This window comes from Scomber japonicus, chromosome 22, assembly GCF_027409825.1.
Source record: "Scomber japonicus isolate fScoJap1 chromosome 22, fScoJap1.pri, whole genome shotgun sequence".
In the NCBI taxonomy this organism is placed as follows: Eukaryota; Metazoa; Chordata; class Actinopteri; order Scombriformes; family Scombridae; genus Scomber; species Scomber japonicus.
In genome coordinates, this window is record NC_070599.1 from 26,958,702 (window position 1) to 26,983,372 (window position 24,671).

The following is a 24,671-nucleotide window of genomic DNA, read 5'->3' on the forward strand; positions in this document are numbered from 1 at the left end:
ATGGTTGCTATAGATACAGGCTGTTCTATGGTTGCTATAGATACAGGTTGTGCTATGGTTGCTATAGATACAGGTTGTGCTATGGTTGCTATAGATACAGGTTGCGCTGTCGTTGCTATAGATACAGGTTGTGCTATGGTTGCTATAGATACAGGCTGTTCTATGGTTGCTATAGATACAGGTTGTGCTATGGTTGCTATAGATACAGGTTGTGCTATGGTTGCTATAGATACAGGTTGTGTTCTATGGTTGCTATAGATACAGGTTGTGCTATGGTTGCTATAGATACAGGTTGTGCTATGGTTGCTATAGATACAGGCTGTGCTATGGTTGTTATAGATACAGGTTGTGCTATGGTTGTTATAGATACAGGTTGTGTTATGGTTGCTATAGATACAGGTTGTGCTATGGTTGCTATAGATACAGGCTGCACTTTCTTGGTGTGACGTACAAAGGGCTGTTTTAGGGCATGTGTGTGCTAATCTGACCTATAATATATGCTGACCATGTTCTCACTGTTAAAAAAAAGTACTGTCAACATGTGAAACTGACTTCATATAACATATTAAACTATAGAAAAACAGTTAAATCTGCTAAAAACGAAGGTAACAGAATCGACCTGCCAGCACCTCACCAATGAACGTGTTGCATCTTGTTGTTTTTAATATTAAATGATCAAATTCAGATTACTGTGCAGCCTTTGTGGAGGTCTGCACTGTCTCCTTTTATATGATTTTATCTCTTAACCCTCCTGTTGTGCTCCCGGGTCAAATTGACCCCATCTCTTTTGACTGATCCTCACTTCCTTCCTTCTCTCCTTCCTTCCTCTCCTTACTTCCTCCCTCTTTTCCTCCCTTCCTTCTTTCCTCCTTTCCTCCCTTCCTTTGTTCCTTGCTCATTTCCTTCTTTCCCCACTTCCTTCCTTCCTCTTTCCTCCCTTCCTTCCTTCCTCACTCCTCCTTTCCTCTCCTTCCTTCCTCATTTGCTTTTTTCTCACTTCCTTCCTTCCTCATTTCCTTCCTTCTTTCCTCCTTTCCTCCCTTCCTTCCTTCGTTCCTTCCTTCCTTCCTGGACCTGAGCACAACAGGAGGGTTAATGTGTCTAATAATAATGAATAATCTGTTATTGGTCCACAGTGGCACGCTCTGTCTCACTCTGAACAGTCCAAATATTACGACCTGGCCCAGAAGGAGAGGCTGCTCCACATGCAGCTTTACCCTGGATGGTCGGCCAGAGATAACTACGTATGTACACTTCATCCATCGTGGTTACTGAGTGTAGAGTCTGTGGGACAGAAAGAACCTTTAGTTTCCTCTCTTCTTTTCTTTTCTTCCTTCCTTTCCAGGGTAAAAGGAAGAGGAAGCGGAGCCAGCAGACGACAGAAAGGTCTCCCAGGTCGGGTTAAAAGAAAGAAAACTCTACGTTGAAATGTTCCTTATTCACTCCGTGGCTCTTTGTGGAGACAGGAAACTCTTTCTTTCTAATGTCTGTACGGTAAAAATAAAGCGACAGTCAGGCTCAGTTGGTTTTTAACTGCGTCTCAAATCACTTCTGTTAGTAACTAGGAAGTTAAGGAAGAGAAGACAAGATGGAAGGAAGGAAGGAAGAGAAGAAAGGAAGGAAGGAAGGAAGGAAGAGAAGACAGGAAGGAAGTAAGAGAAGACAGGAAGACAAGATGGAAGGAAGGAAGGAAGAGAAGACAGGAAGGAAGAGAAGACAGGAAGACAAGCTGGAAGGAAGGAAGGAAGGATGAGAAGACAGGAAGACAAGATGGAAGGAAGGAAGGAAGGAAGGAATGACGGACAGACAGAAGGAAGAAAGGATGGATGGAAGGAGAGAAGAAAGGAAGGAGGGACAGAAGGGAGGAAGGAAGGAAGAAAGAGAAGACAAGAAGGAAGGAAGAGAAGACAGGAAGACAAGATGGAAGGAAGGAAGGAAAAGAAGACAGGAAGGAAGAGAAGACAGGAAGACAAGCTGGAAGGAAGGAAGGAAAAGAAGACAGGAAGATAAGATTGAAGGAAGAGAAGACAGGAAGACAAGATGGAAGGAACGAAGGAAAGATGGAAGGGAGGATAGATGGAGGGAAGGATGGAAAGAAAGGACGGAAGGAAGGGAGGAAGAGGAGACAGGAAGACAAGATGGAAGGAATGCAGGAAAGATGGAAGGGAGGATAGATGGAAGGAAGGATGGAAAGAAAGGACGGAAGGAAGGAAGGATGAGAAGACAGGAAGACAAGATGGAAGGAAGGAAGGAAGAGAAGACAGGAAGATAAGATGGAAGGAAGAGAAGACAGGAAGACAAGATGGAAGGAACGAAGGAAAGATGGAAGGGAGGATAGATGGAGGGAAGGATGGAAAGAAAGGACGGAAGGAAGGGAGGAAGAGGAGACAGGAAGACAAGATGGAAGGAAGGAAGGAAGGATGAGAAGACAGGAAGACAAGATGGAAGGAAGGAAGACAGGAAGGAAGGAAGAGAAGACAGGAAGACAAGATGGAAGGAAGAGAAGCCTGGAAGACAAGATGGAAGGAACGAAGGAAAGATGGAAGGGAGGATAGATGGAGGGAAGGATGGAAAGAAAGGACGGAAGGAAGGGAGGAAGAGAAGACAGGAAGACAAGATGGAAGGAAGGAGGGAAAAGGAGACAGGAAGATAAGATGGAAGGAAGAGAAGACAGGAAGACAAGATGGAAGGAACGAAGGAAAGATGGAAGGGAGGATAGATGGAGGGAAGGATGGAAAGAAAGGACGGAAGGAAGGAAGGATGAGAAGACAGGAAGACAAGATGGAAGGAAGGAGGGAAAAGGAGACAGGAAGGAAAGATGGAAGAAAGGGAAGAAGGAAGGAAGGAAGGGAGGAAGGAAGAAAAGACAGGAAGACAAGATGGAAGGAAGGAGGGAAAAGGAGACAGGAAGGAAAGATGGAAGAAAGGGAAGAAGGAAGGAATGATGGGCAGACAGAAGGAAGAAAGAAAGGAAGGAAGAGAAGACAAGAAGGAAGGAAAGAAAGAAGAAAGAAAGGACAGATGGAAGGAGAGAAGAAAGGAAAGAATGACAGAAGGAAGTAAGGAAGAAAGGAAGAGTAGTGGGCCGGTGTTGTAGAAGTGTAGTGAAAGTGTTTCTTGTGTCGACCTCCTGACTTCCTGACTCCCTGACTTCCTGACTTCTTTCTGTTCTGAGCATAAATCTCTTCGAGCTGAGACTAAAACGATGTGTTGGTTGTTCTTCCTGCAGCTGGACTCTGAGCGCCGCGTGAAGAGACGACATGTGACACACAACTCCACCGCCACCGCTTTGTGATCTCTGGCCAGTCAAGCTAAAAATACATGACACTACTTCCTGTCTCTGTCCAGTCAATCTGAAAATACATGACACTACTTCCTGTTCCTCACTGAATAAATCTGTTTTATACGAAATAAATCAGATATATTTGTAATTTTTATTGTCTTAGATTCACTTTCAACACTGACGAGGTTTATAACTAGAAGTACTCAATCAGGAACAACAGCACGAGTCTCATGAGCCGGTGATCAGTCAGGCTCTGGCTCCGAACCAGCTCCGGCTCCAGCTCGGTGGAAAAGGGTTAATAGACGATGAGGTTTATTTACTTTACATCAGGTGTCAAACATGAGGCCCGAGGGCCAGAACGGGCTGCCGAGGAGTCCAATCCGGCCCACTTTCCTTCCCGTCCTCGTTTCCTTCCACCTTTCCTTCCTGTCTTCGTTTCCTTCCTTCCTTCCTTTCGTCTTTTTAATGATCCGGTCCACATCCGATCATATTAAGCTGTATATGTGGCCATGAGTTTGACCCTCCTGCTTTACATACTCTGTGTCTTATATTATCTTTCTTGTTATCCGAAGTTAATCATCAGAATCAGAATATAATTAAATATGAATTTGATGTTCGGTTTTTTTTTTAGACACAAATGGATTTAAAAAATACTTAATGTTCATATGTGTAGGGACAAATATACAACATGAACATAGCATTAAATAGCTTAAGTTTGTTTGCAATGATACTAATAATAATAATAATGGATTATATTTAACCTTACAAGACTCACGTAATACAAAAGTATATCAAACAATATAAATCAGCTAACATTGATGTGAAAGTTCAAACTCAGCAATAACAGTAATATTTAAAAGGATTAAATCCAGAAGATGGGAAGGTTTATTAAACAGGGATTTTAACACATAAATAATTAATCACATATTAATATTATAACTATTACTTGGGGCGGAACTGTTGTGTGACCGGTGAATGCTTTCCAATGGGGCGACATTTCTGGTTGCACCGTAAACAAACCCACGCAGAAGAGACTCACATTTAAGATTGTTTCCACATAAAATGGAGACTGAGAACAGGGTTTATGAATGTAACATGTCCAAAGCGGACATACTGAGAGGAATCATCTCAGAGAAAATGACCACAGCAGCGCTGGAGATCTTCGCGGTGGTCGAGAGGATCGTAGCCGGGTATGAAGAGGAGGCTTCGGGCTTCAGGCAGGAGAACGACCGGCAGAGGAGACAGCTGGAGCTTCTGCTGCAGCCTCAGGTCAAACTCTGCCGGGTAGGTCTGTAAAATATATAAATACTGCAATACTTTTACTGTAATACTGCAGTACTTCTACTGTAATACTGCATACTACATCACTATAATACTGCAGTACTTTTACTGTAATACTGCATACTACATCACTGTAATACTGCAGTACTTTTACTGTAATACTGCATACTACATCACTATAATACTGCAGTACTTTTACTGTAATACTGCATACTACATCACTATAATACTGCAGTACTTTTACTGTAATACTACATACTACATCACTATAATACTGCAGTACTTTTACTGTAATACTGCATACTACATCACTATAATACTGCAGTACTTCTACTGTAATACTGCATACTACATCACTATAATACTGCAGTACTTTTACTGTAATACTGCATACTACATCACTCATAATACTGTAGTACTTTTACTGTAATACTGCATACTACAACACTATAATACTGCAGTACTTTTACTGTAATACTGCATACTACATCACTATAATACTGCAGTACTTCTACTGTAATACTGCATACTACATCACTATAATACTGCAGTACTTTTACTGTAATACTGCATACTACATCACTATAATACTGCAGTACTTCTACTGTAATACTGCATACTACATCACTATAATACTGCAGTACTTTTACTGTAATACTGCATACTACATCACTATAATACTGCAGTACTTCTACTGTAATACTGCATACTACATCACTATAATACTGCAGTACTTTTACTGTAATACTGCATACTACATCACTCATAATACTGCAGTACTTTTACTGTAATACTGCATACTACATCACTATAATACTGCAGTACTTTTACTGTAATACTGCATACTACATCACTATAATACTGCAGTACTTTTACTGTAATACTGCATACTACATCACTATAATACTGCAATACTTTTACTGTAATACTGCATACTACATCACTATAATACTGCAGTACTTTTACTGTAATACTGCATACTACATCACTATAATACTGCAGTACTTTTACTGTAATACTGCATACTACATCACTATAATACTGCAGTACTTTTACTGTAATACTGCATACTACATCACTATAATACTGCAGTACTTTTACTGTAATACTGCATACTACACCACTATAATACTGCAATACTTTTACTGTAATACTGCATACTACATCACTATAATACTGCAGTACTTTTACTGTAATACTGCATACTACACCACTATAATACTGCAATACTTTTACTGTAATACTGCATACTACATCACTATAATACTGCAGTACTTTTACTGTAATACTGCATACTACACCACTATAATACTGCAATACTTTTACTGTAATACTGCATACTACATCACTCATAATACTGCAGTACTTTTACTGTAATACTACATACTACATCACTATAATACTGCAGTACTTTTACTGTAATACTGCATACTACATCACTATAATACTGCAGTACTTTTACTGTAATACTGCATACTACATCACTATAATACTGCAGTACTTCTACTGTAATACTGCATACTACATCACTATAATACTGCAGTACTTTTACTGTAATACTGCATACTACATCACTCATAATACTGCAGTACTTTTACTGTAATACTGCATACTACATCACTATAATACTGCAGTACTTCTACTGTAATACTGCATACTACATCACTATAATACTGCAGTACTTTTACTGTAATACTGCATACTACATCACTATAATACTGCAGTACTTTTACTGTAATACTGCATACTACATCACTCATAATACTGCAGTACTTTTACTGTAATACTGCATACTACATCACTATAATACTGCAGTACTTTTACTGTAATACTGCATACTACATCACTGTAATACTGCAGTACTTTTACTGTAATACTGCATACTACATCACTATAATACTGCAGTACTTTTACTGTAATACTGCATACTACATCACTCATAATACTGCAGTACTTTTACTGTAATACTGCATACTACATCACTATAATACTGCAGTACTTTTACTGTAATACTGCATACTACATCACTGTAATACTGCAGTACTTTTACTGTAATACTGCATACTACATCACTATAATACTGCAGTACTTCTACTGTAATACTGCATACTACATCACTATAATACTGCAGTACTTTTACTGTAATACTGCATACTACATCACTCATAATACTGCAGTACTTTTACTGTAATACTGCATACTACATCACTATAATACTGCAGTACTTCTACTGTAATACTGCATACTACATCACTATAATACTGCAGTACTTTTACTGTAATACTGCATACTACATCACTATAATACTGCAGTACTTTTACTGTAATACTGCATACTACATCACTCATAATACTGCAGTACTTTTACTGTAATACTGCATACTACATCACTATAATACTGCAGTACTTTTACTGTAATACTGCATACTACATCACTGTAATACTGCAGTACTTTTACTGTAATACTGCATACTACATCACTATAATACTGCAGTACTTTTACTGTAATACTGCATACTACATCACTCATAATACTGCAGTACTTTTACTGTAATACTGCATACTACATCACTATAATACTGCAGTACTTTTACTGTAATACTGCATACTACATCACTGTAATACTGCAGTACTTTTACTGTAATACTGCATACTACATCACTATAATACTGCAGTACTTTTACTATAATACTGCATACTACATCACTATAATACTGTAGTACTTTTACTGTAATAAGTAAAGAAAATAAAGAAAAAGAGTTTTCTTCGTGTTTGGTTAAAGACTATTTTTTTTAGTTTTCTGTGTGCAGATACTCGTTTACAGCATTTGTTTGTATTTCATTTCTTCAGACACTGAGGAAGTGAAGGGTGAAGATGATGATGAAGACCCAACACAGTCCAGTCAACAGAGTCCCAGTCAGGACCAGAATGATCAAACATCAAACACAAGGTTCTAGTATGATATAATATCACTTGTTAATATGTTTCCTTTGACAAGAGACTGAAATAGTTTCTGAATAATTGGTGGATGTTTCCTTTATTTGTCTGTTTTCTTGCAGCAGTCTTTCTATGAAGAGGAAGCACCGGAGACTCGGATCTGTAAAACTCAGAGTCAGTCTGATAGAGAACTCTGCGATCAGCATGCAAGGTCGAAGGTCTAAAGGTGGAGGCCTCAATTCTCATTCAGAACAAATAACATTAAAACCGAGTTCATATCTTGAATGTTTTCATGTTTGGGTTTCAGTGTCGAGGTCCTCAGTGCAGGACTTGAACTGTCCTCGTGGTCTGCAAGAAGCCGACTTCCTGAACCTGTTGAGATCCAAATTCCCTCAGCTGACCGGACAGTTTGACGCCTTCACAGCCGACGCCACCAAGAACCTGTCCCAGCTGGAAGTTGCAGCGCTGACGCCAGAGGAGATCCAAAAGTCCCTTCAGTCCACCGGGAAAGGAAGATCAGTGCTGTACATCCGAGCAAAGGTAGACTGTCTGAAAACACTCAAACCAACAATGAATTCATCTTCTAAGTATTGTGTTTGACTCCAAAGTCTAAAGTATCTTCTTATTTTTATCTATAGACTTATAGAAGCTGTATCCTGTTAGAATTAGAGAATTTAGACACATTTTTAAATGATTAATTGGTTGTCAAGATTGTTTGATTTAGTAGTTGGCAACTCATCATAGCAGCTTTAATATTGATTTATTTACTTTTTTCCAGGTTGGATGTGAAGAGCAGACCTGTGAGAAAGAGAGAGAACATGAACACACAGCAGAGATGACACCAACAAGCAATGACACCATGCAACATACGAGGTAACTCTAAAGGAAATCATCATTACTACCTGCTAACACATACAAACACTAGGTGGCGGTATGAGAGCACATTAGTACACAGCAAAGATAACTACTAGAAATCAGGAATAAAGACAACAGACCAAAGCATTGGTGGTCAGTAGTGCTGGGTATCGGTACTCAATACCTTTAAGGTATCGACCAAAATAAATAAATCGATACCAAGTAGTATTGAATCATCTCCCGTCAAGCGATACCTGCAGTCGATCCTTTTTGCACCCAGAGCTACAAAATGTGACTGTTTGTATGGACCAACTCAAAGCCAATCAACACAATGTGGAGCAGTGGTGGCATTTTTTGCAACTTAAATGCTTCTATTCATGATGGGTATCAAATACAGTACTCAATTGGTATCGGTATTACTTTAAGGTCACTTGGATTGGCACTGGTATTGTAATTTTTTAATAGATACCCAATGATTTCATGGGAATAAGTTGGATAAGAAATGCTCATAACCATCAAACACTGTCCATGTTTGTAATGAAACTTTCTTGTTCCTGCAGCGATCCTCTTTCAAGAGTAGAGATCAACAAAGAAGATGCAAGAACACAGCAGATGGAAACGGAGGATGATGATTATGATCACAATGATAATGATGTAGGTGGTGGTACTTCACTAGACCCCACCAGTGACAGGGAGGAGAATCACATAGACAAAGACAGAAATAAGAACCGGAAACCGAAGAAACTCGACAAAAGCGCTACTGACACCCAGTGTTCAAAGAGGAAACGCTCGGTTTTACCTTCATCTTCCATCTCTGCATTGGACAACGAAGGGGAAGCTGATTATAATGAGGACGGCAGAGATGATGATGACTGGAATCCAGACGGGCATGATGAATCTCACTCGTCAAACACAAAAACACAACACTCGCTGCAACTCAGGGTCTGCTTACTAAAGGACATCCAGATCAGTGTCCTTTCAAAGAGAGGTAAACAGTTTAATTCCTCCCCCTAAAATTTAAGGAAAGGAAAATGAGTCTAATTTAGTTTAATGTGTCTCTTCGTCAGCTTACAAACATCCAGTGCAGAAGCTGAGTTATCCTCGTGGCCTAACGGAGGCTGACTTCCTGGATCTGCTGAGGTCCACCTTCCCTGAGCTGCCCGGAGGTGACCGACCATTCCACGCTTTCTTGACTGACAAATGCAAGAGATTACAGCCGCTGAGAGTAAAGACACTGACACCCGAGGAGATCCTGAGGTCTATCAAGTCCACTGGGAAAGGACGATCAGCTCTTTACATACAACTCAAGGTAGTTTGTCAAGTTGTGTTCCTATTTTGAGCGAGAGGTGAAGGTCCAAATGGGATGTGAGTTGAGTTTGTGGCTTGTTCAACAAATTAAGCTGCAGAACAAGACCTAGAGCTGGGTATCGGTACTCGATACCTTCAAGATATCAGCCAAAATATATCGATGCCAAGTAGGATGGAAGTGTCTCCTGTCAAATGATACCTGCAGTCAAATCTTTTTTGTACCCAGAGCTATAATATATGACTGTTTGTATGGATTTGCTCTCAGCCAATCAACACCAGCATTCTTGGATTTAATGCCACATGTGATTGGTCCACTGCCACAGCAGCTACAACCCGTCTGTGGTGATGAAGTCGTGGTGAATTTGTGTAAAAATCTTATCATTTAGATGTGGAGGAGTGGTGGCATTTTATGTAATTTAATGCCTCTATTCACATGATGGGTTTCGAATGAAGTACTAGTTGTTATCAGCATCACTTTAAGGGTACTTGGATAGGTACTGGTATGAAATTATTTTAAATGATACCCAGCTTTAGCATCAGGATGCAATCAGGCTCAGTGTGACTGTCTGCTCTGCCTACAATAAAACAGCATGTTGTCGCTTAATGAAAAGTTTTGAATAAGTTATCCCTTTATGAAATGATCTGTTTCAATGTATGAAAGTACTGCAGCTATAAAGGCAGGTAACTAACTATTTCATTGATGTATGATGAGGCGACAGTGCCTCATCATGAAACCAAAATGTTTCCCTTGTGGTTTCTGATTTTTTTTTTGTCAAAGGAGAACACAGGCCAAGTAATTTGCAGAGTAGGTATGTTGTTGTAGTAGAGAAAAAAAGTGCAATTTAATCTAATTTGGACTGTAAAATTTGACCCTTCACAGAGAAAAGATGAAGCCACCAATGACACTCTGTCCACCTCTTCAACACTGACAGGAAGTGATGAAACCAGACCGCAGGCAAGGTGAGTCACAAAAGAAGCAGACGACCTCTTATCATTAAACAAGTATCTTCAGTAATGACGTTTTGATACTGCCAAAGATGAAGGAACATGTAGATAATCAAACTCCTTCTTGTATCAGTTCCCACAACAGACGGCAACATCACGTGGAAACAGAGGACGGTGATGACGGAGAAGATTGTGGATTATCAGAACTGGACAAATGTAGTGCCCTTTCTTCTGAAGACCTTGCAGCTGAGAGCAAAGGTGACGTTGATGATGAGGAAGATGAAGAGGAGGATGAGGTGATGGAGGATGACAGAGATGGTGACTGGAAACCAGACAAGAGCAATGAGGAGCAGGAAGAAGGTGAACCTGAACCAAACTCATCCAAGACGACGAGGAAGAGACCAGTCAAGAGGAAGAGACCAGTCAAAACTAAGAGAAGCAAACGTGTGCGGTTGACTGATAGTGACACTCCTCTCTCCTGTAAAGTCTGCACAGTTCTGCAATGGTCTACGAACATATTGGTAAAACACGCCTGGATTCATGTGGACGATCCAGAGAGTGTTTGTGGAGTTTGTGGAGAACATTCGGCGTCTGCAGAGGAGCTGAAGAGTCACCTTCAAAGCCACCAGAAAACTCACGGTTGCAACATCTGCGGAAAGTCTTTCATCTACTTAAGGAGCCTCAGAGAGCACACAGCCGGACACACGGGACAGAAAAAATATCAATGTGACATCTGCCACAAAGCATTTCATCTGAAGGCAAAGTTGTCTTTTCATCGGTATGTCCACATGGAGGATAAACCATTCAAATGTGACTTATGCCCGCAATCTTTTTGTTTCCGGCAACAGCTGAAGATTCACAGAAGACGTCACACAGGCGAGAAACCATACCTCTGCAAAGTTTGTGGCACATCTGTTAGCAACTTTCCAGGTTTAACCCGACACATGCTTATTCACACCGGGGAGAAACGTTATAGCTGTCCAGTCTGCGGAAAACGTTTCTTAAGTCCCACAAAAGTGAAAGAACATCAGAAAATCCACACGGACAGAATCAAACCGCACCTCTGTGACATTTGCTGCAAAACGTTCCACACGCCAGGTCAATTAAATGTTCACCTGCAAACACACAACAAGGAGAGGTCCCACACATGCAGTGAATGTGGCAATGTGTTGTCCACTCTGGGAGGTCTGAAGAGACACATGAGAATCCACAACGGGAAGAAACCACACAGCTGCTCAGACTGTGGACTATCCTTCCCCTTTAAGAATGTTCTCATAGCCCATCAGAGGTTACATTTGGGTTTAAAACCATTTGTTTGTGGTGTTTGTGGGAAAAAGTTTGCCAGAAAATACTACGTGACTGTTCACATGAGGACACATAACGGGGAGAGACCGTACAAATGCTCTCTGTGCAACAATGCCTTCACTCAGAGCCACTGTCTAAAAACACACATGAAGAGCCACCAGGAGGAAGAAGAGTCAGCAGTGGATGGCCTGATGCTCAGTTGATGGACGACTGTTCTACAGCTACAACTAACTATTGTTTTCATTGGCAATTTTCTCCATCAGTCTATTAGTTGTTTGGTGCATAAAGTGGTGGAACGTGTTTAGAAACTGGAGTAAGAGTATTAGGGATTGTTTTCTTTAAAAAAAACCCCAACTCAGAATGGTTGTAGAAACTCATGATGTAATAACTGTACATAATTGAATTAAAAAAATGTCATAAAAAGTATAATAATGTTGACCCGTGTATTCCAACCATAGAGTTACCATTCAAATGCAAATCACATACAACTGTTCCTTTATGTGCATTTTAGGTGTTGAGGTGATGAGCTGAAATGATGCACACCATTTTAGAACCACAGGAAAAGATAAATTCATACATCTTAAAGAGAACAGATGCATTGCTCCTGAGTTTAGCCATTGTATTGTTTCCATCTGCAGTCCCTGAGCTGGTCAGACACAAGACCTACAGACACTAGAAAGAATAGACAGGCATCAGTATAAAGAGATAGGGCAGGGTCGCTAGATAGACATGAGCAGAATACACATCAGGAAGTGTAGGAGAACAGATTACTGTAGTAGGTACTGTACAAAATAGCACAAAACAGTACTGTAACAACAAGAAGACAAAACAGCAATAGACAATCAATACAACAGCAGCTAAACCATTAAATAGACTTGTAGACACTAAGAAGTTTCCAATCTGATGACCCCTGCACACCCACTGATTATAAGACTATCATATGTCCTGGTTAAATATTGTGAAATACGTGTATAAACTGTGACATCAGTGTAAAAGATAAACTTTGTTAGAAAATGTTCTGGTTCTCTACTGAAAGTTAGCTACAATTCCCAATAGCAGAGCTTAAAACATGGCTGTGTGCGGCGTTTATGTTGAGAAGAATTTTACAATCTTGAATCACTTTACTATTAATATATGTTTTACGATTGTATAACATTTTATAGACAAAGCAATCGACTAATATTCAACAGAGGACCGTGGGTATTGTTGAATTCTTTACAGCAGAACGTTACTTCTCAGAAATTATGGTGAACTAGTTTAAACAATCGATCTAATCAGTTGTTCACCACAAAGTTGTCTCAACCCCCCCCCCCCCCCCCCCCCAATGGCCAGGTGGATTCATCCAATCATCTTTCTGTCAAAACAACTTTATCTTATCTTCTTAGCAGCCAGTAATATCTTTGTGCACCTCGTTTTTGTCTCAGCTGCACCTGGTCTCTAATTTTTTTAAGCTATTTTTGAGCGTGAGATTCTTCATTCATCGTCAGTTTTAGAAACTCAGACCTCAGTTGCTTTAAACAGAGTTCACCATAGGTCATTTCAATAATGCATTTTTAAAATAGTAGAAGTGTGGTATATTTAATCATTCTTTTCTGTTTGTACTTATAAGTTCACAATACCATAAGTTCAATTTCTTAAGTGCTTTTTCATTCAACCCTGAAATATACCATATGTTTTCCTCTTACTGTATTTTTTAAGAATAAAGGAACATTGTTATATGTTTTATATGGTGTGGAGTAAACATATTTCATCCTTTACACTTTATCTGAATCTCTAGTATAGTCATTATCAAATGTACATGTATCATCATGAGTATAATTTTATACACCACGATCGTAACATTATCCAGGATATTCCTGAGAAACATTTTTTAATATTGAGGATATGACTGAAAGAAATGTTAAATTAGTTTAGTTGGTGGTTATTCATTCATACATGTAATTAAGGATTATTTCATGTATTTGTGAGAAAACCAAAGACTTTATTTATGGGACTGTAGTATAAAAGCATTTTGAGTCATGTAGTTAAAGTATTACAGTAAAAGTACTGCAGTATTATAGTGATGTAGTATGCAGTATTACAGTTAAAGTACTGCAGTATTATAGTGATGTAGTATGCAGTATTACAGTAGAAGTACTGCAGTATTATAGTGATGTAGTATGCAGTATTACAGTAAAAGTACTGCAGTATTATACTGATGTAGTTTAAGTATTACAGTTAAAGTACTGCAGTATTATGAATGATGTAGTTATGTAGTTTTACTGTAGTTTCACTCATAATACTTTACTTTTACTTGTAATTGTATTACTTATATTTCTACATTGTTGTTTTTGGTACTTTTACAGAAGAGTTCTTTTTGTGTGTTTTAGCGCCATCTCGCGTTTTTCTCTCGTAGTGTTTTCCCGCCCTTTCCATCCCGTTGCTTTCTGTTTCTACCCGGACAGTGTTTACTGTTACACCGGTACCCAGCCAGTCCCCGCGCTGTGATGCTGCTGAGCTGGAGCACGATGGCGGCGGAGACGGTGGACAGCAGCCTCGGTAACAGCCTCGGTAACAGCATGGCTAACATGTCTAAAGCGGACATACTGAGAGGAATCATCTCAGAGAAAATGACCACAGCAGCGCGGGAAATCTTAGCGGTGGTCGAGAGGATCGTAGCCGGGTATGAAGAGGAGGCTTCGGGCTTCAGGCAGGAGAACGACCGGCAGAGGAGACAGCTGGAGCTCCTGCTGCAGCCTCAGGTCAAACAAGAGACAACAGGTCTGATCGTCTCTGTTCATTATTATTAACACAGAGGGGAGGAAACGATGCATTAAATGTGTAGATTAAAGGGTGAAACATGCTGATATTAACCTTTAATATCCGGCCTGCACACTGTTGTTAATGTGCACAAGTGAAACTAACTTATTACTGACACATTTGAATGATAATTTGAGTTAGACAGACAGATAAATGCTTTAATGTCATTGCATGTTAAATAAAATAACACTTAATGAGGCAGCAGTCCACTTAGCAGCATGCATAACACATATATCATATAATAATAATAATAGTCATAGTTATATATAGACACATAGAATGAAGGCAGTAAACTAAATTAGAAAAATAATATGTTTAAATCACACACAACAGTTTAAGTTAATGCAGAAATGAGAGTTTATATTAATCTTTAATATCAGGCCTCACTGCTGCTAATGTGCACAAGTCAAACTAACTTATTACTGACACACATTTCAATGATAGTTTGAGTGTTTTCTCCTTTTTTTAATACAGATAGATGCTGTATTGTCATTGTATATTAAATACAACATAATTGAGCATGTATAGACACACAGAAGCACATATAGCACACTCAACAGAAAAGTTACAAACAGTTAAGGGTTAATGCAGACAAGCAAGTTTATATAAATGTGTTTTCAAAGTAAGTCAGCGAGGGTGAAAGGTGAATATCCGCAGGAAGGAACAGGAAGGAGCTCATCAGTGTCCTTTAGTTTCGGACGTTACGATACTACTTGGGATCAGTTTATTTCGGTCGATGTCTTTAAAGGTGTTGACTACCGATAACAAGCCCGAGTCACGTCTGATTTTCATTAATAATGGTGGTTACTTACATACGGCCGGTCTGGGCAACTGAAATCTAGTATGTTCAACGCAAAAAATATGAAGTTACGATGTTTCCACTCAACAGTTATCCAATCACGATACTTACAAGTTGTTTCCAAGATGGTTTAGTCTCATGATCGACTGTTTTATGTATCAATCTGTTGGCTGGATAAGTGATGATTGGTTATGAGTAGAGCTGGGCAATATATTGATATTATATCGATATCGTGATAGACTAATTATCGTCTTAGATTTGGGATATCGTAATATTGCGATATGTCATCAGAGTCGTCTTTTCTTGGTTTTAAATGCTGCGTTACTGTAAAATGATGTAATTTTCTGACTTTACCAGACCACTTCCTGCCTTTCTAGGACTGTGACGCTAACCCACACACACACACAGACCAATACCTAGTCTTTGACTCACACCACTGGAGCAGCAGCTGGTTCTGGTTCTGTTATGAGAACCTACAGCACAGGACTGATAATGTACCAACCACCACTCAGGCCCAAGAGAAAGAGCAAAAACACCTGGGGGGGGGGGGGGGGGGGGGCTGAGAACCTGTGGCTATCCCAGTTGGACCTTTGTGAAAACAACAACACTGAGGGTGCTGAGGAAAGAAGTAACAAACGCAAGAATGTAGTGATTCTATTAGGGCTGTCAAACGATTAATTTTTTTAATCGAGATTAATCGCAGAGTTTCCGTAGTTAATCGCGATTAATGGCGTTTTGAATTGCATGTTTAAAATCCTGTTATTTTCCATTTGAAGGCAGTTTTAAGCCCATAATGTAAAGCATTTCTTACCAGAGTGTCTTAACTGGGAATCAATCACGGCTCTGCTGCGACTCCCACACTCCAAAATGGTCCTTTGGTGGAGCTGAGGCTGGCTTGGCTGCACCTGGGTGTTTAGCGTGGAGGTGCTAACTCAAACTCCACGTACTCCGGTGGTAGTTAAACTCCGTTTGACACAGGTTGCATTTTACTTTTGACTTGTCAACTGAAGCGTCTGGAAGTGTTTTAAAGTTAAACAAGCCGTTCAAAAGTCCAGTAGCTCTCTTACTTTCCATCAGCGCGGTAGGTTTACTGCAGGAGGCCACTTCAAAGCATAGCGCTACAGCTAGAGGAGCCGTCTACGGGGGAGTAGAAGGGACAAAAAGGCTTGCAACATTAAAATGCCATTAAAAAAAAATAACGCGTTATGGATTGCATTAATCTAATTGTGATTAACGCGTTAATGCTGACAGCCCTAGATTCTATATGGGACTGGTGTACCAGAGAAACAAACACCACATCCCTGTATGTTTCAAACCCAGTAACACACCCAGACAGAAACTGGTACACTTACTGTAAGACTGCACACTGCACACCCAGGAAAGTAATCTGATATCCAATGCAGCAAGGAATGTAATGACTTGGATATTAGAGAAACCAAACACAGAAGGACTAACTCCTCAGGTCCATGTTCAGCTGTCTGCTTAGACCTGAAGGAAAAGGCACATTCCTTTGAGGACAGCAATGTCAAGACTTTGGAAAGGGAGGACAGCTGGTTTGAAAGAGGGGTAAAAGAAGCCATCTATGTGAAAGTGGAAAAACCCTGTCTGAATAGAGTATGAGGTCTATGACACCACCTATCCTCCATCTACAATCCTTCCATCTCTACGAGGTTCAACAGCTCAACCTCTAAGAACAAGGGTCGTTCACTATTGGCCTCATGTGACTCTCAACGACTGTCGTAGGGAGTTTTACCTTAACCGGTCCTTGGAGCGCTAACGACCACTCGTAGAGGTTAACCCTCCTGTTGTCCTTGAGTCAAGGAAGGAAGGAAAGGAGGGAGGAAAGGAGGAAAGGAAAGGAAGGAAAGGAGGGAGGGAGGAAGGAAGGGAGGAAAGGAAAGAAGGAAAGAAAGGAGGGAAGAAAGGGGGATGGAGGAAGTACAGACGGAAGGAAGGAAGGGAGGAAAGAAGAATAAGACAGGGTCAATTTGACCCAGGAGGACGACACGAGGGTTAAATACCTGGTTTACTCCACCAGTTAGTCAGACGTGCATGAACTGATGAAGCCTCTCGGATAAGAGGTGAAACGTCTTCAAGTCATACTACTAGTCCAGTTGCTCTCGATTCAATTTCCCAGAGATAACTACAGTATGAGCTGGACGGATGAGAATCTGGTTGAGTCTGGTTCTGAGGGTTCTTCCTGTTAAAGGGAGTTTTTTCTCTCCACTGTCACCAAGTGTTGCTCATGTGGGAATGTTGGGTCTCTTTAAATCAGGGGTATCAAGCTCATTTTCATTCAAGGGCCACATACAGCCCAATCTGATCTCATGTGGGCCGGACCATTGAAAAGATGGAAGGAAAGAAGGAAGGAAAAGAAGGAGAAGGAAGAAAATACAGGAAGGAAAGATGGAAGGAAGAAAGGGAGGAAGAAAAGATGGAAGGAAGGAAGAAAGGGAGGGAGCAAGGACAGATGGAAGGAGGAGAAGAGAAGACAAGAAGGAAGTAAGGAAGGAAGGAAGGGAGGGAAGATCGGAAGGAAGGAAGGAAGGAAGGAAAGACGGACAGATGGAAGGAAGGAAGGAAAAGAAGATCGGAAGGAAGGAATGAAGGAAGAAAGGTAGGAAGGACAGATGGAAAGAAGGAAAAGAGGAAGAAGGGAACTGGGCCGGATTGGACCTCTCGGCGGGCCGGTTCTGGTCCACGGGCCGCATGTTTGACACCCCTGCTTTAAATGAAACCTGGAGAGTTCGGTTTAGAACCTGCTCTATGTGGAAAGAGCCTTGAGATGACTTTGTTGTGATTTGGCGCTATACAAATAAAGATTGATTGAGATTGATTGAATTCACAGACAGACTGTTCCAGCTGTTCTGTTATTTACCTTTTACCCACTTTCATTATTATGTCATTATATCCACATTACTGATGATCATTTATCCAATATTGGTATCGAGGTATTTGGTCTAAAATATCGTCCATATCGCCCAGCCCTAGTTAGGAGGTCACAATGCATTGTGGGTAGGTTGAAAAGTAATCATGTAGTGGAGAATGGAACCAAAAGCTGGGCAAAAAGTGTTCCATAAATAAGTCATCATATTAATATCTTATTAAGCATTTCATTGTCTAAACATGTTTTAATTAATTTTGGGTTTTTTTTAAACGACAATCATTAAAACATTAATTGTCCGTCTCTGATATCCAGACGACGAGCAGCTGTTTCCTGTCTACGAGCCGCTGCCGGAGGAGGCGTCTGGAGGAGGTGAAGAGGACGAGGGGCAGTACAAATACGAGCCGAGTACGTCTTCTATCATCAATGTGTAAACAGTTAATAACACTGTAATGTAGTTATCAATACTTGTTTTCTAAATCGCAGCTAACCTGTCTGGAATACGTCCTAAAAATGAACTTTTCAATATCTGCAAATGACTATTATTAGAGTGAATTACAGCCATGAACTGTTGGTGTGTGCAGGTGTGGAGGACAGCGAGAGTCTGGGCCTCGTCGTCTGCTACGCTGATGAGACGGAGGACGAGCAGCGAGCAGATCGGAGCTCCACGGACGAGCACGAACACCTCACACCGCTGGACTTCGATACGCCATCCAGGTAAAAAAAGAAGACTCTACAACTAGAAAATATGTGGCGACTAACTGAGAGCCAGATGTTTTTATACAGCTGTGAAAGGCAGGACAGTTTTAAATAATCTTTTGTTTCTTTCAGGTCTCCTTCTCCCTCAGTTCGGTCTGACAGGCGGAGCGCCGGCAGACGTCGGATCAGCGACCGGCAGGATCCCCTCGTCCTCCGTATCCGCATCCTGGACTCTGAGATCAGCGTGCTCTCCACCAACGGTAACAATCAGGAGCTCTAAAGTTTAAAGTTAAAACAGACGCATGAAAGAATGTGGAAATGTGCAATCTTTGTGTTTCTCTGACTGAATGAATAAATCTTTCAGTGTTTCAGAAGTACCCGCTTCAGGAGCTGCAGTGTCCTCTCGGCCTGCAGGAGGCGGACTTCCTGGACCTGCTGAGGTCCACCTTCCCTCAGCTGGCTGCTGATAAACCTTTTGACATCTTCACCACCAACAATAGCAGGAGACTGCAGCCGCTCAGTGTGGAGACGCTGACACCAGAGCAGATCCACAACAGCATCAAGTCCATGGGAAATTCAGCCCTCTACATCAAACTGAAGGTACCAGACCAGATCCTGTTTGTGGTTTTTATTAACCCTTATATATTCTGCCCCATCACTGTATTAGGGATGTGCATGAGCCCATTCTTTCATGGTCGGTAAACCGGTGGGTTTAACTGACGAACAACCGAATATTCACTGCATGTCGATGTTCACAAGAGCTGAATAGATAATGCATCAAAAAATAACTTTCAATATTCATAATAAACAAGCTTTAACTGCTAAACTTGAATTAATTTAAATGATAATCAGCCTTCATTTCATAAATCATAAATCGTCAGGTCCGTCTCCCTCAGTAACCGTCACAGCAGCTTTTTGTCCGTGTGAAGCCACCGTAGCTCAACTCTGCTCCACATATTTCACACCTGACAACATTATCCTTTACTTTCTGGAAGCTTTTAAACCACGCTGGACTTTAGTGTGTCTTCTTGTGCATCATGTTCCCTGCAGTCAGCTAGCTAGCAGGCTAAATAACTACCAGTCAGCTAGCTAGCAGGCTAACATACTACCAGTCAGCTATCTAGCAGGCTAACTTACTACCAGTCAGCTAGCTAGCAGGCTAACGTACTACCGAGTCAAAGTAGCCGAGGGCAGCAGTAAAAATTCACTCTGTGTTTCAGGTTCTACTTCAAAATAAAAGGTGGAGCTCCTCCTAGTGGCTGAAATCAGCTGTTAATGTACCAGAATATTAGACTACACAGCTCAACTCTTCATTAAAGTCTTTCAATGAAAGGTTGAAGTTAGTCCCCACAAGCGATTCTTCGATTTTAATGATGTGTCCCTAGTCTGGTGCTGCAAACGGTCACTAAAAATGAGAATTAAGACACTAAGACATTAAGACACATGTTACTTCATGTTTAGGGTTTTTATTAAACATCTCTGTTTTATACTGTTTGAAACTTTCAGGCACAAAACGAGCCGCCGGTCGCTGACAAAGAGCCTCATCTCCCACAGACAGAAGACGCTGCTGTAGATTCTCCGTCAAGCTCCAACGTGATCACAAACAACAACAACAAACAGCACAAAAGGTACAAACTGTTTGTTTAATGATGAAACCGACACAGAAAACCGGCTCAGTATCATTATATTAACGTCTAGTCGACTGCTGGCCAATCAGAACTCGTCTCTTATTCTGTTTTTAATCTCCATCTCTCAGGTTTTTGTCTCCCAGAGCTCGGTCTAACAGGAAGAAGCGTGTCAAGCGGCGGACCAGCGAAGCACAGCAGGACCGCGTCGACCTCAGGGTCTGCATCCTCGAGGACTCTGAGATCAGCGTCCTCTCGTCCAGCGGTGCGTTTAAAGAGCGGCTCTGGCCAAAAGCAGCCATTTTAAAATTTGAACAGTTGATCTTGTTTCAGGTTTCTGGACTCTGAATAAAAGTTTCTCTGTTTGTGTTTCAGTGTTTCAGAAATACCCGCTTCAGGACCTGCAGTGTCCTCTCGGCCTGCAGGAGGCGGACTTCTTGAACCTGCTGAGGTCCACCTTCCCTCAACTGGCTGCTGATAAACCTTTTGACATCTTCACCACCAACAAGGGCAGGAAACTGCAGCCGCTCAGTGTGGAGACGCTGACACCGGAGCACATCTACAGCGGCATCAGGTCCACGGGACAGTCGGCCCTCTACATCCGACTGAAGGTACGCAACTCTTCACACAAACACCTCTGACCAGAACTGCACTTTTAATGGACACTACCTTCTGATATCAGTATTTTTCGGTTTCTTTCAGTTCACTTTAAAATAGGGCTGTCAAACGATTAATTTTTTAAATCGAGATTAATCGCAGAAATTCCTTAGTTAATCGCGATTAATGGCGTTTTGAATTGCATGTTTAAAATCCTGTTATTTTCCATTTGAAGGCAGTTTTAAGCCCATAATGTAAAGCATTTCTTACCAGAGTGTCTTAACTGGGAATCAATCACGGCTCTGCTGCGACTCCCACACTCCAAAATGGTCCTTTGGTGGAGCTGAGGCTGGCTTGGCTGCACCTGGGTGTTTAGCGTGGAGGTGCTAACTCAAACTCCACGTACTCCGGTGGTAGTTAAACTCCGTTTGACACAGGTTGCATTTTACTTTTGACTTGTCAACTGAAGCGTCTGGAAGTGTTTTAAAGTTAAACAAGCTGTTCAAAAGTCCAGTAGCTCTCTTACTTTCCATCAGCGCGGTAGGTTTACTGCAGGAGGCCACTTCAAAGCATAGCGCTACAGCTAGAGGAGCCGTCTACGGGGGAGTAGAAGGGACAAAAAGGCTTGACACATTAAAATGCCATTAAAAAAAATTAACGCATTATGGATTGCATTAATCTAATCACGATTAACGCGTTAACGCTGACAGCCCTATTACTTATTTATTGTTCTTTTTCAGTTGATGCTTTTTCTATTTTCACTATTCACTTTGCTGCTGTAACGCTGTAAATCTCCCCATCGTGGGATTAATAAAAGATTATCATATCGTATCGTAATATTACTAACATGAATCCACTTTATAAAGAAGTGATGTAATTTGATTTGTGTTTCTTTCTGTAAAGAACGTGTCACCGAACAAATCGTCTGGATATCAGACTCTGCAGTCCGCTGATGAAGAGCTTCAGCCGCCACAGACCGAAGCTGCTGAATCTCAAACTGGACTCACGAGGTGCTTCAACCAGTCGACTGACCATCGTTCATCTTTACAGCTTTATTCTGTTATTAACCGGCTTCCTGACCTCCGTGTTTCAGGTTATTGTCTCCCAGAGTTCAGTCTGACAGGAGGAGCGCTGGCAGGCGTCGGACCAGTCAACCACAGACCCACGTAGATCTCAGGATCCGCGTCCTGGAGGACTCTCAGATCAGTGTGCTGTCGACCCACGGTACTTTTTTTTTTTTAAGTATATTTTTTGGGCTTTTTTGCCTTTATTGTACAGGACAGTGGAGATAGACAGGAAACAGGCAGAGAGAGGGGGAATGACACGCAGGATAAGACCGCTGGGCTTGGGATTCGAACCGGAGTCACCTACAACGAGGACTGTAGCCTCAACACATGGGGCGGGTGCTCTACCCGCTGAGTAATGCTCAACCCCGACCCACGGTACATTTAAAGAGTTCATTCTGTCTGAGAGCCCCACATTTTATGGTCCAGTGTAAAGCTTCACACCTGAATCCTGCAGATCCCTCTGACGTCCACGTTACTCTGCTTTTAAACATCACTGAAACTGTAAATTCAGTCCAGCGCTGCAACTAACAAGTATTTTCACAAGCGATTCATCTACAGCAGAGGTGTCAAACTCATTTTCATTCAAGGGCTACATACAGACCAATTTGATCTCATGTGGGCCGGATCATTAAAAAGATGGAAGGAAAGAAGGAAGGAAGGAAGGAAGGAAGGAAATAAGAAGGGAAGGAAGGAAAGACAGGCAAAAGGAAAGAGGGAAGAAATGTAGGAAGGAAAGACAGAAGGAAGGAAGGAAAACAGGAAGGTAGGAAGGACAGATGGCAGAAGGAAGCAAGGAAGGACAGAAAGAAGAAAGGGAGGAAGGACAGATGGAAGGAAGAAAGGAACGAAGGAAGGAATGAGAAAAAGGAAGGTAGGACAGATGGAAGGAAGGAAAGAAGGTAGGACAGATGGCAGAAGGAAGGACAGACAGAAGGAATAAAGGAACGAAGGAAGGAATGAGAAAAAGGAAGGAAGGACAGATGGAAGGAAGAAAGGAATGAAGGAAGGACAGATGGAAGGAAGGACAGATGGAAGGAAGGAAAGAAAGAAGAAAGGAGGGAAGGAAAAGAACACAGAAAGGAAAGTGGGCCGGATCGCACCCCTCGGCGGGCCGGTTCTGGCCCACGGGCCTCATGTTTGACACCCCTGACCTACACCAACAATCACCTACTCATTAATGTTTCCCTGCTTGTGTTTCAGTGTTTCAGAAATACCCGCAGCAGGAGCTGAAGTGTCCTCTCAGCCTGCAGGAGGTGGACTTCCTGGACCAGCTGAGGTCCGCCTTCCCTCAGCTGGCTGCCGATAAACCTTTTGACGTCTTCATATGTGACAAAAACAAGCGACTGCAGCCTCTGACGCTGAAGACGCTGACGCCGGCGGAGATCTACAACAGCATCAAATCCAACGGAGCTGGAAACTCAGCGCTCTACATCAGACTGAAGGTACCAGACTGAAGCTCCATTCAGAACAGGACAGGACAGATGGAAGGAAGAGAAGACAAGAAGTAAGGAAGGATAGACTGAAGGAAGGAATAAAAAGAAGGAAGGAAGGAAGGAAGGAAAAGAAGACAAGGAGGAAGGGAGGAAGAAAGGTAGGAAGGACAGACTAAAGGAAGGAAGGAATAAAAAGAAGGAAGGAAGGAAAAGAAGACAAGGAGGAAGGGAGGAAGAAAGGTAGGAAGGACAGACGGAAGGAAGGAAAAGAGGAAGAAGGAAACTGGGCCGGATTGGACCCCTTCGGCGGGCCGGATCTGGCCCACTGGCCGCATGTTTGACACCCCTGGTTTAAAGTCATTCATTGTCACTGGTGTTGGTGAAGACATAACTTGAAATTTAAACTCTTCTTACAGCAGCCGGAGGAGCTGAAGAACAACGATGCTGCTGCTCAGTTTTCTGCGTCTGCCGCCGATGAAAGCAGCCTGTTCACAAGGTCCGTCAGAAACAGAGACAGGGGCTTAAATCATGAGAATGAGGTTGTTATCTCTCTGATACTAAAATGTTTTCAATCTCCATCTTTTAGGTCGTCTCCTCCCACAGTCCAGGCTGACGGGAGGAGCGCCAGCAGACGTCGCATCACTGAACCACAGGATCACATAGACCTCCAGATCCGCATCCTTGACTCTCAGATCAGTGTGCTCTCGACCAACGGTACAGTTAAAGAGGAAATATTACAACACACCCCAGACAGACCTGGGAAACCTAAACGTAGTGAGAGTAAACTGGGAGCATCTGGTAGAGACCCCCGTCCAAAAGATCTTCAACTCTCACCTCCAGAGGAATTTCTCCTGC

The 24,671-nt window shown here is 41.6% G+C and overlaps 2 protein-coding genes and 2 long non-coding RNA genes across 4 annotated transcripts in view; all 4 read left to right on the forward strand.

Annotated features, from left to right (window-relative positions):
- The window catches only part of LOC128384167 (transcription factor 7-like), a 4,811-nt gene extending 1,468 nt beyond the window's left edge, over positions 1-3,343 (forward strand). Inside the window, exons 2-4 of the mRNA XM_053343756.1 lie at positions 1,137-1,244; positions 1,346-1,395; positions 3,230-3,343. Of these exons, the coding sequence (XP_053199731.1) occupies positions 1,137-1,244; positions 1,346-1,395; positions 3,230-3,251 (180 nt within the window). The 3' untranslated portion in view covers positions 3,252-3,343. The remainder of the gene's footprint in view (positions 1-1,136; positions 1,245-1,345; positions 1,396-3,229) is intronic.
- Positions 3,344-9,236: 5,893 nt separating this feature from the next.
- On the forward strand, positions 9,237-10,804 carry LOC128384205 (uncharacterized). Its single transcript, XR_008324079.1, has 4 exons — positions 9,237-9,343; positions 9,423-9,664; positions 10,544-10,623; positions 10,742-10,804. It is a non-coding gene; the product is annotated as an uncharacterized LOC128384205 (long non-coding RNA).
- A 3,593-nt stretch (positions 10,805-14,397) lies between these two features.
- On the forward strand, positions 14,398-20,877 carry LOC128383644 (uncharacterized). Its single transcript, XM_053343236.1, has 7 exons — positions 14,398-14,673; positions 18,711-18,803; positions 18,980-19,112; positions 19,227-19,354; positions 19,459-19,694; positions 20,601-20,687; positions 20,851-20,877. Exons 1-7 carry the CDS (start codon positions 14,400-14,402, stop codon positions 20,875-20,877), a joined length of 978 nt encoding a protein of 325 aa, XP_053199211.1. The 5' UTR covers positions 14,398-14,399.
- Positions 20,878-20,882: 5 nt separating this feature from the next.
- LOC128384212 (uncharacterized) lies at positions 20,883-22,328 on the forward strand. Its single transcript, XR_008324087.1, has 3 exons — positions 20,883-20,984; positions 21,095-21,330; positions 22,220-22,328. It is a non-coding gene; the product is annotated as an uncharacterized LOC128384212 (long non-coding RNA).
- Positions 22,329-24,671: the final 2,343 nt, after the last annotated feature.